Genomic DNA, 18,615 nt, shown 5'->3' on the forward strand with positions numbered 1-18,615 from the left:
TGTCTTATTTCGTTTAACAATATTGCAGACAGTGCCATTTCCCGTTGGTGGTGAGTTTTTGAATTTTTTTTTCACAGGAAATAAAATCCCATGATGTCCTGTACATTATTACCAAGTTTGATAACATTCTGTTCAGTAGTTTTCATTTTATGGCCATTCAAAAGTGGAACTTTAATTATAAACACCCTGTACATCATACACAATTAAAATTTACCTTCAAAAAGTTTTACATGGATACATGCAAAAGTTGCTCAGCTATAGCAAATAATAATAATAATAAGTTTAACATTTTTATTCAGAATTGGGCTAGTTGTAGATTGCTAACAGAGACAATTTGGGAAATTCATTGGCCCTTGGGAGATTACAATTTCACAAATAAGATGCAGGGCATTTTTTTTTTTTTGGATAAATGTTGTGTCTTATATGCCATAAAATATGGTAATAAATATTTACCTTCTCCAAGTGAGGTCTGACAACTCTCTTACAAAACAGCAATTCCAATTCTTCGGTTTTGTCAAATATAGCATAAGTTCTTAAAACCATTTCTAGTGTTGGTGGATCAAATAATCCCTTGTTTATAAAAACTTCTTCTAAATGACTCCGAAGGATTGATGTAATTTTTTGCATACGCTGAAAAAAGTAATGTTTATGTATAAATTACTGACTGAAAAAATAATAATACAAAAATTTCTGAAAAAGTAATGATAAAATGTTTATATAGAATGTAGATCTATTTTAGAGCTAAAAATATTAATTAAAACCATTTTTTCCTGCACAATTTTTAATGTTTAATGAAGAAATTCTCTTAGAGAGTGAATGTGTCTTAGCATGTTAAGAATGAATTGCAATAAAATATTATAATTCCAATTTATCAATAAGATTTATCATCATTCATCTTACATTAACATTCGATTTGCAGAAAGACATATACAAGGTGTCCAAAAAGTTACTGTGCAGTGGAGAAACGGTTTAAGTAAAGTTTTATTAATAATAAAAGTGAAGTTTTACATATATTATTGCAATTTCTCTTACAGCAAATGCCTGCTGGAAGTAGCATGCATCAGTAAATACATGATATCCAATTCATGTATATAATGGTAAGACCAACACTAAACTTCAAGTTTAGTGTTGGTCTTACCATTATTTTTTTTCAGTTTTTTACTCACTATGCTATTGATGCCCTATCTCATTGACCTCCATTGATCTATGACAATGTCAGTTGGCAATTGTTATATTTTCTAACCTTAATTGTTTTAAATCGTGATGCCTAAATATGACTTATTAGCTGAAAACATTAGCATCTTTAATTAACTTTATCAATGTCATTTTGGCCAGTCTATTCACTTAGTGAAGGGAACAGACTGATTAATCTGTGATATTACCAAAAAGTGACACATTAACTTTATAAAACTTCCAGAGTCCCAACTGAGTATCACATATACCCTGGCCAAGATATATGAAACAATCTATAAGGTAGTTAGATTACTATCTTGTAAGTGAATTTAAAAATTTTGAATGGATCAATCAAACAACAGCATGGACTATTGCTCTTAACTGGTTATTTGTTAATCCACCCTTATATATTTATATATAAAATGTGGCTAAAAAGTTCTAGGGCATATTTATTTTTATTACAACAGTTTCAGCATAATCTGGCAACCAACAATGGAAATTATTCAGTATTATTAAGTTATATTATTTATTATCTTTTATAATAATGTATAACAATGTTTGTATTTAATAATGTTGCTACGAATTCTGTAACCCCTTTGTAAGGGCAAAAGCCACAACAAATAAATGTTTGATTGATTGATTGATTGATATTCAGTATTAATACTTAACTAACACTAATGAATATGTTTATTAGTATAAAAATTTATATACAATTTTCATAGATCTTCATCTTTAATTCAATTTTCAATTAATATTTTGTTTTTACATTTGTTTAATAAGCAATAATCATTAAGGAAGCTTGAAAATCTCTACAAGAGAATTAATATCTTTCGTTTGCCATTCTTTATATGATGAAGTTAGAACACATTTCTTTGAATTGTGTATGCATTTTTATGAAAAAGTATTCTAATTTTAAAATTTACAAAAAAATTTTATTTTGGTATAATAAATCGTTATGTCAGAAAATGATATGTATATGTCTATATATATCCTCTGTTTCTGACTCTGTAAACAAAAATATTCACATTTACAGTATCTTGAAGTTTGTATTAATGAGATATTTTGTTCTCTGAGAAACAATAAATAAATTATTAATAATCATAAGAAGCAGGAATTATTATTAATAAATTAAAATAATAAATAAAATTATAAAATAATTTTATAAATTCTTACAATTCTTAAATTTTCAATCACTTTCAACCCCTTGAGCTTACTTAATATAAATTGCATTTCTACTAAGTTTAAAGCTACTCGTTCCACTAAATCAGAAGACCATTTCCTACAAAATAAAACAGCAATTATTTTAATATTTTGCATAAATCTAGTTTTTTTTTTAATGTTTTTAATTACTTAATTAATTATTCACTTTTGTATACATAAATATGCATTATTATATATGATTTACTAACTGATTCAAGAAATATAAATTTTAAACTTCTTTATCTAATGCTGTGTTGAGAAATTATAATGCATATTTTTGTTTTAAAAGAAAACAACTCTAATAAAATATAATTGTAAATTAAAATCTGATTATTTAAAGCAAATTAAGAGTCTTAATTAAAAATTCTTATATCCCAACATATATAATTATAGAACATATTAATATAAGTTGACATTTCTTGTAATTTGATTGCAAAATAAATTCTGACAAAACCGAGTTGAAAAGGGATTAAACATAATTTTCATATATACAAATATCAACTCAAAAATCTCACTTACAGTTAAATGTAAACAAACTACCAAATTATAAGACTATAATATGGCTATGTAATTAAATACTGAATAATTTGGTTAGAGTAGACAGTTTTGCTAGATTTAATAATTATAATAAATTTAATTTAATTTAGAATTTTTCTGGAAGAAAAGAATTAATGCCCGATAATTTGGCAGTTTGTTTGGCTTCATAATTTTTATTTGTTTACAACAAATAACTAAACCCATAAATGCTGACAAAATTTTTTAAACTATTATTAGTAATATAAAAGCTGCCATTTGTCCATGTGTGTGAATTCTTATAACTCCTGCAATTTTTGTCCAATCCAAATGAAATTTTAGGTACATTCGTTTTATGTTCTAATGGGAAGTATATAGCTATTTAATTTGCAGAAATATTTGCTATAGAATAAACATTCTATCGATTTAAAATCAATGATAGCACTTACAGTGACATCAGCAAGCACATGACGTATGAGGATTTTATCCTTAAGTTGCATTTTTAAATATTTTAGTTAAAGGCATATTTTAAACTTACTTCATTAAATTTAAAATTTTCACTTTAAAAATGATAGCTGCATCATGTTACTTTTATAACAAATTTTTAAAAAATATTTCCATAGTGATCATGTGACATTTTATTATCCAATCAGATGAAACAATCTAACAAGTCCGCTATTTAGAAAGTGTTATCGCTCATCTAATTAATGTATGCACAATTCATCTTTGTTTTATCAACATGGAATTAAAAAAAAACCCTCTATTTTGTCACAAATAAATAAAAATTTCCAAGCGGAAAGCATAAGAGTAAATTGGTCAGGTAAATTCTAATAACCAAATAAGAACAACTGAGACCTTTGAAGGCCATAAGGTCTGACTTGAGCAACATCCAGTAAGAATGGCTTTGTCAAGGGTTGCAGAAACAGCATCGCAATGCCAGGCTCAACTTGAAGCTCTTATTGATTCTTCAGTCTCTACTTTCTCATAAAAAATATTCTGTCATGCTTAAAAGGAGAATTTCTAGTATTAACAGATATGTTAAAATTTGTAAACACTGTATTTAAACTTTTTACTGCTTTTATCAATGTTGAGTGTCTTTTGAACTTATTAAATGAATTTCTGTTATTTTGTAGACTGTTCAAAACAAGAAAGACCCATAAATTCTAACTTATTAGAATTTTGTGCAAAGAAAAAAAAGTTAAATCTTGATACATACTGATGTTCAGTATATTGCAAATGCTGTAAATTGTATGACAGCATAGGCACAAACAGACCACTACTATAGGTGTCCATCTTATTCCACAAATTAAGTCATAAATCAATTTACATAAAAGTTGAGTTATATGTTTAAAATAAATTATATTTAATTTCTCTATATAAAAATGTAAATAATTTACATTTTTACAGCTATTAACTCCATTTTTTAAAAAAATATAGATTGATTTATGCAATACAATTACTGCTAACATTTTGTTACATCAGAAACATGCCAACAATTCAGATATTTGCACAATGCTCCGTAATACAAATTGCAAGTTCTAAGCAAGCTCAAGAGCATTTGTTTCTCTCAAGAATGATAAGAATTTGATATAACAAATGATTCCAATTTCATCATCAATTGTACTCCACAACATTGTTTTTGGCACTAATATCAGCACCATTTTTTATAAGTCTAGCTAAATCTAAATTACGTTCAACAATGCAATAAGGTAAAATCTGACAGATTAGATTTTCTGCAATATTGTTCCAACAAATTGCAAATTTGTTTAAACAAAGCACACACACACATTGCTGTTTCAAGTGACAAAATGTTGGTGTTAGATGTATCACATAAACCAGTCTTATGTAGGAAACAAAGTACAGCTAATAAAGTTTGAGGAGTCAAAAAGCCTCCTTGAACTTTACTATTTGTGGTTTGTTTCTCACTTACGTGGAAAATTTTAGTAATAATAATAATAATAATTAATATAAAACTCACCTCATTTCACTTTGAATGAAATAAGCATTTTGATTAGTGTACGTAATATTTAATAACATTTCTATTTTTTCAATTTCTTTTAGTACAATCATTACTTTCTGTATTAAAATCTGAAAATACATATTTTATATGTAAACATAGAAGTAAAATGCTTAATTAATTGAATTTATTCTAACAATATTTAAAATAATAATCAAAATAAATTTTTCTGAGATTGCTGGATTACTGAAGCTTATCATCCTGGAAATCCAAGGTAGAATTCAGGCAATTTTATAATAAAATTATCAAATTAATAATAAATTAAATGATGTAGCAACATAAACTACACAAAGCATGCTAAATGCTCTCAGTATGATAATATTGCAATCATTGAATGTTATTGTCTCCTGCATGTTTCTGTTAAAATAATATTATAATTAATTAAAATATTAAATATTGACTTGAATTGCAATGTACCTAAATGGTGTCACTTTATGGATAAATACACACACAAGCTAATTATAATATACATACATAAGCAATGTTATATAAGCTTATGCACAATCTTGGAAATCATACTCATTTATTACCATTACTTTTTTTATGTTTGACTTATGATAGAGCAAGAAAGAAAGTCAGTCATAATTTGGGGACTACTTGTATTTCATAGTTTTCTGTTATACAAATATACAGGGTAATCATAATTAAAAAGCACATGTTCAGTTCTCTGTAAAAAGAACTTTGGCAAATGTCAATCAAATCTAGTATACATACTGTCTCAAGTATGTAGTTTTGATTTGAGAAAAATTCTTACTTCAAACTTCAGCTGTTAGGACGAAATTTGTCACTACTGTCCTCTTAACATGCTTATCACATATATTTTTTTTAGTGAATTTTGGGTATAAAAAGTCACAAAACAAGTGAACAGTCGTGGTGCTCACTTCACCTGATTATGCATTACTCATTACTCATTTCTATCAATAACACAGCTAAGCTAGCTCAGCATGTCTATAATTGAAATAAAATTATTGTACTTTCTTAACTCCCAAAATTCATTTGAAAATGTATGTAATATGCACATTAAGAAGACAGCAGTGCAAAATTTTTGCCATAGTAGCTAAATTTTGAAGTGAAATTTTTTTTTAAAAATTGAAACTGCATATTCAAGATAGTAGGTACACTAAATTTGTTTGAGATCTACACAACAGTTGTTTCCACAGAAAGCTCTAAATACTTACTCTTTAATTATGATCAATGTACAATAACACTATCAAAAGAATTATTTGTACTCTTACCTTTTTATTTCTTGTTTCTTCTCTTTCTTGTAATTTTTTCTGTATAGAGTCAAGTGCATCATCTAATGCTGTCTTTACAGTCTGTACAAATAGGAACAAATTCATTTTATTAAATCATAACAATTACATAAAAATATTTAATTCACTTTCAAAATACTAACTCCTTTTGAATTTTGAAAGCAAGTACTAATAATTAAAATAGAAATTGTGTTTTAATATATTACAAATAAAAGTAGCAATGGTAATTGTCAAACTGTTATTACTTTTAATATTTAAGTAAATGTGGAATCGAGATCACTAATTATTACAGCAGAAATATTTTAATAAATTATTCTTTTTTGTACGGTTCAATATGTATAGCGTACTATGCTAGTTTTGCACCAATAAGTATATTGGCAGATAAATTATTGATTAATCAGTGCATCGTAATTTCAAACTTTAATTATTTTATTAAAATATCGATAAAAGTGTATTGACTCTACATATGTAATCAGCAAATGGCAGAACAATCTTAGTGTATAGACTGAACTTAAATAAAAATCAAAATAAAGTGAGTGAGTGTGGTTTGATTGGTCCAGCCTACCAATGTTCAAAGTCTTCCTAGTGATGTTTCCCCATTTCAAGATGTCATCTCTAGGGTTGTGAAAGTCTACTCGAGAAAAATGAAGTAGAATTTTATCTAAACAACATGCACCATCTCCCAAAATTTTTGGCATCTTCTGGTAGAAACAGACTTCAAGTTTATATGAACTGAAGCATCGACACAAATTTCTCAGAAAATGCTGCCATCTGTACAGGAATATACATTAAGTCATCTGGTGTACAAAGTGAAGAGCATTGAAATATTTGAACCAGCAATATGTGCAATTGAGCAAAGTTGTGACTGGACCAGGAAAGCTTTACTAATGTCCATTTCCTTGATGTCAACATCATATGCAAAAGAGGTGAAATATGCACTAACATCTACAGAAAACCGGGCCTAAATAACATCATCATACCATACAATTCAATGGATCCTAGAGACTTTAAATATGCAGCTTTCCAATCATGGATCAAACGAGCCTTTACTCATTGCACAGATATACTTGATACTTACAAGGAATTAGAGTACATTATACAAATAGCACAACAGAATGGTTACCAAAAGAATCTCATAAAAAAACTCATCACAACTTTTCAGTTTAAAACTAATCAGTCTCCCTTAATTAACAATCAACACATGGCGGTAATCAACTATCATCCCTTCTTAAGAAAAATGATGAAAGATATTGCGAACATCAATAATTTACGGATCATATATCACTGCAATCCCACAGTACACAAGTTACTGAGAAATGATAAAAAGAATGACAACCAGATCCCTACCTCCGGTATTTACTCCATACCAATCAAAGACCGTCGCTTTGATTCAGATAGTGTTTATACAGGTACTACTTTGAGAAGCTTGGAACAAAGAATCAAAGAACATAGATACTCTATTAGAAAGAACAACGATAGCACCGTTTTAGCATCTTACGCCAACCAGCAAGGAGTTGATGTTATATGGGACCAAGCTTCCATCATTAGACCCACGTCTAACAAGCACTCCATCAAGCATCTTGAAAAACTGGAGATTTATAAAGACCAAGGGATAAACTACTCATATCAATCATAGGGATGCCCACTCTCTATCCACAGCATGGAAATCATTCTATGAAGATAATCTGTAATTTTTACGAAACATTACTTTTTAATGAGAAACTGTTGAGCACTTTATTTTTATTTATTTATTTTTTAGTCTTATATCCCTAACTTTTTGTATTCATTCCGTTAAACGCTCATCATTACACATGTGCAGTTATTATTTTTTCATAATTTTAACTTTTGTTCTATTTCTTTAATGTTCTTTTTAACTGAAGATCATTAGACTATCGAAAACGTTTTTACGATATTAAATTATTTGCTGGAATATTTAAAAAGGTGATAATTTTGATTAGTTTATTTACATGTGCTGTTACTTAAGCTTTCTCCTATTTTGACATATTAAAAGGTTGCATTTTTGTCTTAACGTAATAAAAATATTTTTATTCAACATTCGCCATCAGTGCATGCTGAATGTCAACATTTTCTGGTGTAAGAGAGAAATAATGATATTTAGCAAATATTTTGTACATACACGAAACAACTGTGTGAATGCTGACATTCACCAGAGAAGCTTGACATTTGCCAGATATTGGTCTTTCACAGTAACATATGTTCAAAATATTTGCTGAATATCATTATTTCTCACTTACACCGGCAAATGTCAGCATTCAGCATGCACTGATGGTGAATGTTGAATAAAAATATTTTTATTACATTAAGACAAAAATGCAACTTTTTAATATGTCAAAATAGGAGAAAGCTTAAGTAACTGCACATGTAAATAAACTGTTGAACCTAAAGCGAACAGTACATTCTAAATCATTAAAGAAAATAATACAATAATAAACTTACACATAAATTATGTGATTAACATTATACAATCTTATTTATTGCAACAACTTAAACTGTTATGGCACTTTGAATTTCACAAGAGTCCCTCTTTGCTTTTACAACTGCATTTATTCGTGAAACACTTCTTTTTGCAATGACAGCATGTATAGCCTTGCCCACCACTTTTAGAAATAGCTGCAGCTGCTTATCTCAGTGATATTTCTTGAGACGAAATATCATCTATGAAAAGTAACTTTTCTTTACAAATTATGAACTGATTATGGGTATAAAGCTGCTTGAGGGTACTGTTTTTGTTTGCTAATTTATAAAAGTCGGAGTCTTCTATTCCAACAACAACTGCTAACACATTTCAGGCATCTGTATGGCCACAGTTGATATCAGGAACTTGTATTTGTATGGTATCACCAATTTGAGCAGAAGGAAATTTTCTTTTTGAGGTTCATAACATTTTTGTTGCTTGCAGTAGAAGATTCTCTTTCGCAGCCACTCTTTTTATAGAAATAACTTCGTATTGTTCAGTCAGGGCTTGATATGAAGACGTGGTGGGTTGCAGCTCCTCTTCAATATTTTTCTTTGGAATATGGTATTCGTTATGGCCACTGCTCAAATTTTCTTCAAAAGTATTAACAATTTCTTTGACCTCCACCAAAGCTTATCTGTGCTTGTCGACATATACCAGCAATTGTTTGAATGTATAATAATATAACCAAATATTCGGTCTTTCATTGACGTATTTTGTGTGTGTCAATATTCTCTAATTTTGGTCTTTCACAGTAACATATATATAGAAATTTATCAAAATAAATGTCACTGTAAACTATTTTGACATAATAAAATATCTAAATAAAGTTTAAAATAATGGTAACAAAATATAGCCATTCTCACCATTACTTCTTCTCTCAACTGACCCAACGGGACTGTTAAATTGTTGATGGATTTATCTAATCCAACCTGTAAATAAATAATACAAGACATGATTAAATTTAATTATGATAATTTGATAATTTTTTATCCTTATCATTCAAAAGAAGACATCTAGGAAAAGAGAATATATAGTTCCCTAGTCAGCAATATATTATTTTACTGACAAAAAATTTATACCTCCAAATATTAGCAATAAACTGAAAAATGATTGAATTTGTGTTTTGTTGATAAGAAATGCTGTAATAAAGCAGAATATTTGTGGAACTAGGATTTTTTGAAACTTTATAACTGATTTATTTTCAGAAAAAATATTTTATTCTAAAGATATAGAAACTATTCTTGCTTTCAATTATTATTATTATGACTGGAGATTTAAATAGAAATAGCTATGTACAATTTACAACTAGTTTTCCTCATAAATACATATCCTCATGCTCATAATTAAAAAAGTTTGAGCAGTATGCAAAAGAAGACAACCCTCACAAACTATTCATTCGGCAACTTTCTCCACACCTTCCTGCCCATACATATTTGTACCTCTTCTAGTGCACTTCCTCACATCTCTTTCTGTCTCGACACCTTACAATCTTTCAGATATACATCCACTAGTTTCAATCGCAGCCTTCCCCTACCATGCTTCCCATTCATCTCTCCCACGTATATATACTCTCTTTGACAGTTCTCTTTTCATTCTCTCGACCTGGCTGAACAGTCTTAGAGCTAATTTACTTATCTTTTGAACTATGTTCTCTTTCACCACACATTCCATTTGTTCACTTCTCAAATAGTACTTTGGACAGAGACTAGTTTTCCAATTATCAAATTAAACAAAATGCCAATTTTTAAGATCAAATGTCACACTGATAATATTAAATGAAACTATTTTATACAGTTACACAGCTCTACTGAAGATTTGGTAAAATAATTTCATCTTTATTTCTGTTCAAACATAATAATTTTATACAATTTAGATATACTAAATAATATATATATATATAAAATCATCATTTTATGAAGATTAAGTGAAAGTACAGGGCAAAAAATTTGTTTCTAATGTCTTTTTTATTGCATGATATTACTGCTAATGCAAAAAATTGCAAGAAGGGTGAAGAAAACCCAATCTTTTTCACTCTTCTTTTAATTCCTTTGATATACCTTTAAAATATAAATAATAAGCATTATTTGCTACATATATAAATGTCTATAATTCATAATATACAAATAAAAATATTAATAAATCCCAAAAAGGTTCATTATTTATTTATAAACTATAATTAAATTATTGTCCAATAAGTCTTAATTAATTTCATTATGTACTTACCAAATTACTAGAGAGATTAACAAAATCTGCATAATCTTTGTTAATAAGTTCTATCATAGAAGAACGTAAAACATTTAAATAAATTCCCAAGTCGTCCCGGAGAACTTCCAATGGCACATGTTTCCGATATTCACTTACAAAATAATCTACACAGAAATCATCCTAAAAAAGTAATAAAACAATTAATAAATAACAAAAATTAATAGTTATAAATGTAATATTTTCATATTGAACTTTTGTTTAAAATATATATTATGAAAATTACTCAATATAATTGTATAAATAGGACACTGAAGGAAATAAGTGTAACTGAATTAATTTATGTACCTTTAACAGTGAGTGAAACTAAAATAACACAAACATTTTTGACTCAGTTAAAGGGCATCCTCAGATGTGGAAGAGTTGAATGAGAAATGTTAGTGTTGGAAGGAGAAATGAAGGGATAGATTCCAATAAAATAAAGAGATGGAGATGGTGGGTTACAATGGCCACATTCAGAAGGGGACAACAGCTGTAATTAAGTAAAGGTGTTTCAATTGGTAACTGTTACATATTTATATCTGCTGAATGATGAGTGACGTATGTGTTGAAACAGGAAGTAGCCATCATTAGTCAGTTTCAGCTAGTGATAGATAGCATAAATGAAAGACGCTACTAAATGAGACAACAAAATACCAAACATGTTCTGAAACAGCACTACTGTAGAGGGCATTTGGCAAAAAAGTACTCAACAGCTCCGGAACTGTTGAGTCTGCTGAATGCAGTCAATGGTAGCAGTTGATACAAAAGAGCAACGAGTTATTGTCAGGCAGAGAGAAGGGAGTCCTTCTAGCTTCGACTGCTGTTAAAAGGGCATTCATTAATTTGGCTGAATTACCACAGGTAGTAGTTCACCACCTTCAAGGAAGAATGTAACTTATAATATCAGATATGTAATTTAGCTATGGCTGAAAATAACATTAGTTTATGCATTTCTATTTTTTTCAAAAGTGCATAAATTAAATAAAATGATGTACAGTAACGACTTCGATATGCACATTATCAAAAGTTGACTACTATGCATCACTTTGTCTGTACAGGAATTCATCATTAGGATGATAGGATAAGATTTCATCATTTGTATTCAATTTTAGCAATATCTTATCATAGAGTGCAGTGATGTTCTACAGCAAAGTTTACCACACATGTGATTAAAGTGCCACTTGACCTTTAATATCTCCAGAACCAACAAACTGATTTGGATGAAATTTAAAATATTTAGTGTCCACAATGAGTACTATGGACATATTATTAAATCAGTAAGTTATAAGTGTGCTTCAAAACAAAATTGTCTAGGACATAGATAATCATAGTAAACCAAGATCAAATTATCTGTTAATACCCAAAACTAATACAGTGGGTGATCAGTTAACGAACAAATCGGATAATGAACACTTTCGTGAAAGACTTTTCCGTTCGGACAACAAACACCTCACAGAAGAAACACAAGAAGAAGTGACATAAAATAATGAATACCGACTGGTCTTCCCTTGTCTTCAAACAACAATTTGAAACTTTCAGAGCATGGGAGACGTCGACATCAACACTCAACCCAGTATATACTGTTCGGATAGTATTCCCTGAACTTCAAAACTCTCCCTTGTTAATTCCAGCCTTTTCTTTTATAGTATTCGCAAGATTGTCTGGCAGGTATTCGTTAAGTTTTGCATCGGTTTTTATTTTTGAAAGGTGAGGGTATAATAGCAAAGGTAGAGAGTGGGCAGATGATGTCTGATGTTGCTGGGCAGTGTGGCTTGAACAGATCTACAGTAGGCACAATCTTAGCTAAGAAAGATATAATCAAGAAGACTCAAGCAGCTAAAGGAGTAACGAAAATCACATCTAAGAAATAAAGAACATTAAAGAGCTCCTAATGGAACTTGAAACTGATCAGGCAACAGAAGAATGCAAGAACTCTTGAATGAAGAACACCAAGAAATTCGGCGAGATATATTTTCTTCTGAAAAATAGGATTAATGCTGATATCTACTATTAAAGACCTTTTGAAGAAGTGGGAGGATGTCAGAGCAACAGTCTTAGAATGGCACCCAAACCAGGTTGAGATTAATAGGCTTAGGGATCAATTATGCAATTACAATGCTATTAATTACTTCTGAAAAATTCTGAAGAAGAGAGAAAAGCAATTGACATTAGACAGATTCTTTAACCCCCCAAACAGAAAAAACATGACTAATAAAAATGCAAGACTGTGTATATATGTATTTTTATTATTAAATATAAATAAATATAGTAAGAAAGTATATATTTTTATTTATTGGGATCTCCAAAGTGAATTAATCAAATTCCCATATAAACCAATGGTAAATTGATAATCAGTTAACGAACAATTCGAATAGCAAAGAACGTCTTGGAACAGATTATGTTCATTAACTGATCACCCACTGTAATATCCTTCCGGAATATTCTAAATAAATTTAATTCTAATTATTAAATTTAATACAAGATGGAGAGTTAATTTCTCATATTTAGTCCAAATTATATAATATCTATATAGTAACTCTTCTAACTGAAGGTGTAGAAGAGTAAAAACACACTAACCTTTAACTTCAGTCAAACAATATTGACACCAAAATGTTTTCTAACTGTTAAAGGTCACGTTCAATGAATTTCTAGAGAAAAAAACATTCTTATCAAGATCATTACATTCAATTTTGGGCATCGCTTCCAAGTTTTAAACAGATCATTCCTTAGTTTTTATCTTTAGTAGACTAATGAAGATGATTTTTAAAAGGTTGGAGATGTTTTGATCTTAATATTATTTGACTGAAGTTAAAGGTTAGTGTGTTTTTACTGTGTTAATAACTACATATTTAATTAGCCCGGTTATAGCCTGATAACAAATTTGGCATTAACATTTGATTAGTAATAGACTAAACATCATTAACAAGAAAGTAACTGTTTCAGAAAATGAAGCATTTCGGATCAATAAACCAATTCAGAAGAGGCAGACTCACCGAGACATCTGTCGTTACTATTACAATATTTTAATAAAATATTATATGCCAGAACCAGATATTAACAAGGTAAAAATTTATATTGCTTTATATCATCTTGCAATCTAACATACAATAAATCTTATTACATTGCAAAATGACTCAATTCAAGCATAAAATTTTAATTTACTAATTGACACTAAAGGCGGCGATAATTTTATCATTTTTAATGTTGATGACAAGTTCATACTTTACTTTTATTTTGGTATTTAATGTCTTTCATCTGTAAATTTTAATACAAGCTGATCCATAGCACCATAGTCACAAATTAAATTTTAAAAAATTTTAAAAAGCAAAAGCCAAAGGTCTGTGTGGTCAAGAGGTCTACTATAGGAGTCCTTATTTGCTGTATGTAAGGATTCCCAAATAAATATGGTTCTCCAGTCCATCAGTTTCACAGTAACGATGTTTCTGACAATAAAGGATCATAATTATGTTCTAAACATTTAAACTGCTAGATGATTTAATAAAATATAGACTTTCTAACTCTAGTAGAACATAAGAATTGAATGTTTTAGAATGATTAGTCAGATTCGAACTTTTGCAACAAGATTGAAAAGACCAAAATGTGGCCATTTTCTTAATCATGGTTAAAATATACAAGAACTCATTAATATTTTAGCATTATTGTATTTTAGTTTGTTTGATGGAGACATATATCTGAACAACTTTAGTGTTGGAACGAGCAATTATCTATTGTGACATAAGGCAGGGCTGTGATTTTCAATCAAAGACACCAATTAACTATATACCAACTTCTGGTCTGGACCAGAAGTTTGTATATAGTTAATCAGATCCTCCATTCCCTAAATTTTCCATATTTGATCTCAATCTATTTCCATTCTGCGCATATTAAGAGAACCTTTTACCATGTCCATTTATTTGTATGTCCAACCAGGATCACAAAGGTGGCCCAGATTCTAAGAGTGAAATTCAATGTGTCTTGATCAGCCTACCCATAAAACTTCTGTCAGTATTCAAATCCAAGGATTAGAGTTAGAAATTAACTAATACTCATTCAGATATTAAAAGTAAAATTATTTAATTTAAAATATATGCTCTCCACCTGAAATTAGTAATGTACTGTACTGTACATGTACATCTGTGTAGTGCCCCTGTGCATCATACTTTTCTGCTAGCAATAGTGTCTAGCCAGTCATCTAACTAACTTCTTTCAGGGAAAAATTTTTGAATCAAGATAACATAACTTCCAGAGCAAACAAGAAGTTTATATATACAGTAGTTAATCAGGAGCCTTCCATATCTGGTCTCGACTTTCATTTATCTAACTCTGTTCTCGAGATTAAGGAAGGTCAGACAGACAATAGCAGGAATTTATAGGTCTACAAGTTTTTCAAATTGAAGCCTAATAAATAGTATTGGTTTACTTTGGAAACTCTAAAACAGTGTTTCTCAATGGGGACGATATCGCCCCCATGTGGGCATTTTTCCATGTTGAGGAGGCGATTAGTAACAATTTATACTTTGGGGGGCGAAAAACAAATTTCTGGCAATATAGTAAAACATTATATTAAGAATAATTAGATATTTTATTCATTATATCATACAATAATTAAACAAATAACATTATACTAGTCACTAGTCTATTCAATGCAGTACAAATTTGGCGTTAGCCTTGTCCCTCATCAAAATTTTGTAGAGAAGGGGGCGATACTACGTAACGGTTTTATTGAAGGGGGCGATGATTCATTAGAGGTTGAGAAACACTGCTCTAAAACATTGGTTGCAAATACACCTGAGAGTAGATATAGAATCAAACCAGAATCACCAGATGTTGTGCCTTTATCACTTTGGCCATCTGTTTAACAACATTAAAACGATGGATTTATATAAAGTTAGTCAAAATCCCAAATTAATTTAGATTCAATTGACTACTGCCACATGTTTACTTTGATCATTTTCAATTAAGAACTTTACAGATAACTATTTTAATGAAAAATTTTGGTAAAATTGTAGTTGTGAATGAGGCAGTTAGGATCTTATATCTTATCAGATTTGAGGACCATGCTCTTAAGAATGAAAAAGTCAAAGGAACTGATGGTCCACAGGGGATCCTTTGCAACAGACCCCCCAAAATCAGTCTATAAATATGCAATAGGCTTATCAGAGCATGGAGTGCAAATCTAATTATACCCTGAAAGCAGTCAGTACAATGGAGTTTCTCATTAAAAAAATTAAAACCTATAATCCAGTAAAAATACTTTTAATGCAAATTCAATAAAATTCTCATCTTATACAACTGCTAATTCATAAATAGTGTAGATATAGAAGACGCGACAGAATATAAAGGAAAAAAATGAAATTTAATTAGGAAAATTTTCTAGTGTTTTCCCTTTCTTGGGAGGTTCCAGGGTCCCTTGACCCCCCCCCCCGAGTCCGCCACCGCAAGGGGGCCACCCTAATTCAAATTTGCCTGGGCCCTCGATGCTATAACGCGCAACCGAATAGAAGTTACTTTCGGCTTCTATCTTGTATACACGTGCATATACAAAGTAACTTCTACCAGGTTTTATAACCATTAAAACATATTTTAAACGAGAAACAAACTCAAAACGTCAATCAATTTAATTATTATTCATTTAAAGCGGTTTTTTCGGTAACAATATTACGTTACGTACTTTGGCAAATTCGCTTTTCTGAAAACACAAGGACGACGAATCTTCTTTGGGAACTATTTGTTCCTTAAGGGCCATAAGTTCTCGATTTTATACGAATTACATCAATCGGCCACTTCTCCGGATGCTGCCATGTTGTCGTTTGAGAAGCGACCTCTGTCGTCTTTTTTTACATTAAAAAAATGAAGGAATATTAAAATTTATTTTTTAAATAAAACTATTTCGTTGATTTTTTATAACTATATCTGTTGCAAATAAACGAATCGATTTTTATTTGAAAAAACTAAAAGCCAAAAATGTAAGATAGCTTTTTCTCCTGCGATGAAGACCGCAGCCTATGCCTCTGGTGGATCCGGGATCGAAAATCCCCCAGGAATTTTTCGGATGGTAGTCCGTCCGAAAAATTCCTAGGTCCGGACCGAACAAATAATGAACTTGCAAGAATAGGCCCTCTTAGTACCCATGAAGAGTTGTAAAAAAATATATAGTAAAATTATAAGAAAACTCATTTTTGTAATGGACGCCCGTTACTAAACTATTTTTAGGGTCAGACAGGACCGCTATCGTTCCGTCATTACGGACTTTTTAGTCGCCATTTTATTTATTTCGTCACAGTAGAAGTTTTATTTATTTTATTTGCAAAAAATAAATATAAAAATAACATAAATTTCATTTTTAATCAATTTTTCACCGTAGATTTTCACATTACAGTTAGTTTGTTTAGTGTATGTGAAGAAAAGCTTTAACACAAAAATACACAGAGTAAAATTCGTCTGATTGAAGATGGAAAATCACAGTTGGTAAAGAAATGTCTCTCAGTTTGTAGACAACTTCAGACATTTGGAAAGCAAGAGAAAAAATAAAACAGTCTTTTCTTAAATGCAACAGTTCTGACAAATAAGTAATAGGTAGTCTTATACTATCCTTGTTATACAATTTGAACTGCATAATAGGGGAAAATTTTAAATTAAGGAAAGCACAGGAGTAGCAATCTTTGCTACTCTTCGTATAGCAAACACTTTAATTATACAATTTTTTTCACATAAGCAATTGTGATGTAGGTGGTATTGACTCTGAAGTTGAAATCAGCTTTTGAAATGGATAGAAAAAGCAAATGTGAAGGAATTCCATTGAATGGTTCCCTAATACATGAAAAGCCTATGAAGATTACAGAACTTCAGCCAGACAGATTTAAAGAAAGCAAAGGATTGCTTTCTAGATTTCAAAAACAATGCTTTTACCTTAACTGTGTCTGGGGAATCAAGTTCGGCAGCCAAAATGCAGCAAAAAAATGGGTAATGCCATCCAGCCTTCAATAGATTGGTTGATAAGACATAGGTCACCTTCCTCATCACAAATATGTTGGATTTTGTTTCTCATTGCCTGGCCACTTTGTTGTGGGTCTGGCCAAACCCATATAGGCTTGTAAAAACACTCTTTAGTGGGCACTAAGTGAAAAAAGTTTAAAAAACCTATTATCATTTTTTGAACTTTTATGCCTCTAGTAGTTTATACATTTAGCATAGAAACTCCTTGCACCGAGAATTGATCAGACTCTTCTAGATTTTTCATTAACATCCTTTCTGTTCTGAGGGCACGAAGCAGACCTTTTCCCATGCTAATTGTGAATATGACCAGGCTGGCAATGAAAGAGGTTGAGTAGTGAGAGTTGAGGTCTGACATATCAAGGACATCCATCCATGAAAGATTCCTATTCAGACTCGATCCAAAGTTCCCAGAGCAGCAGTCCGAAGCCTTTACTGCATTTGTAATCCAGCAATCAGTATCTTCTAGTTAAAAAATGATGTTTCCTCATTATCACTCATGCAACAAATATAAAAATTTTGTGCATTAAATTAACAATGTCTTATAGTTTTTTTTTCTTCTCATTTTTGGCTCTCTGCCCTGTAAATATGAAGAGATACTTTTTCCAAGTCCATTGTGGGAGACCGAGTGATGAGAGACAAGGCCCGATCACCCTTGAAAAATTCGTCAGAAGTTGCTAACATGGATTCCCAAAGCAGTAGGCTGATGACTTAACCACCATGGCCAAGGTCTCAAGCTGAAA

General features: G+C 30.2%; 1 protein-coding gene across 1 annotated transcript in view; it reads right to left on the reverse strand.

Annotated features, from left to right (window-relative positions):
- Window positions 1–16,708, reverse strand: part of LOC111623988 (conserved oligomeric Golgi complex subunit 2-like) — a 31,742-nt gene extending 15,034 nt beyond the window's left edge. Inside the window, exons 1-7 of the mRNA XM_023366754.1 lie at window positions 16,551–16,708; window positions 10,859–11,020; window positions 9,499–9,564; window positions 6,139–6,219; window positions 4,865–4,974; window positions 2,347–2,452; window positions 454–630 (exon numbers count right to left, since the gene is read on the reverse strand). Of these exons, the coding sequence (XP_023222522.1) occupies window positions 454–630; window positions 2,347–2,452; window positions 4,865–4,974; window positions 6,139–6,219; window positions 9,499–9,564; window positions 10,859–11,020; window positions 16,551–16,625 (777 nt within the window). The 5' untranslated portion in view covers window positions 16,626–16,708. The remainder of the gene's footprint in view (window positions 1–453; window positions 631–2,346; window positions 2,453–4,864; window positions 4,975–6,138; window positions 6,220–9,498; window positions 9,565–10,858; window positions 11,021–16,550) is intronic.
- Between the last annotated feature and the right edge of the window lie 1,907 nt (window positions 16,709–18,615).

This window comes from Centruroides sculpturatus, unplaced genomic scaffold (genome assembly GCF_000671375.1).
Source record: "Centruroides sculpturatus isolate CEXI.00-Female unplaced genomic scaffold, Cexi_2.0 scaffold382, whole genome shotgun sequence".
In the NCBI taxonomy this organism is placed as follows: domain Eukaryota; kingdom Metazoa; phylum Arthropoda; class Arachnida; order Scorpiones; family Buthidae; genus Centruroides; species Centruroides sculpturatus.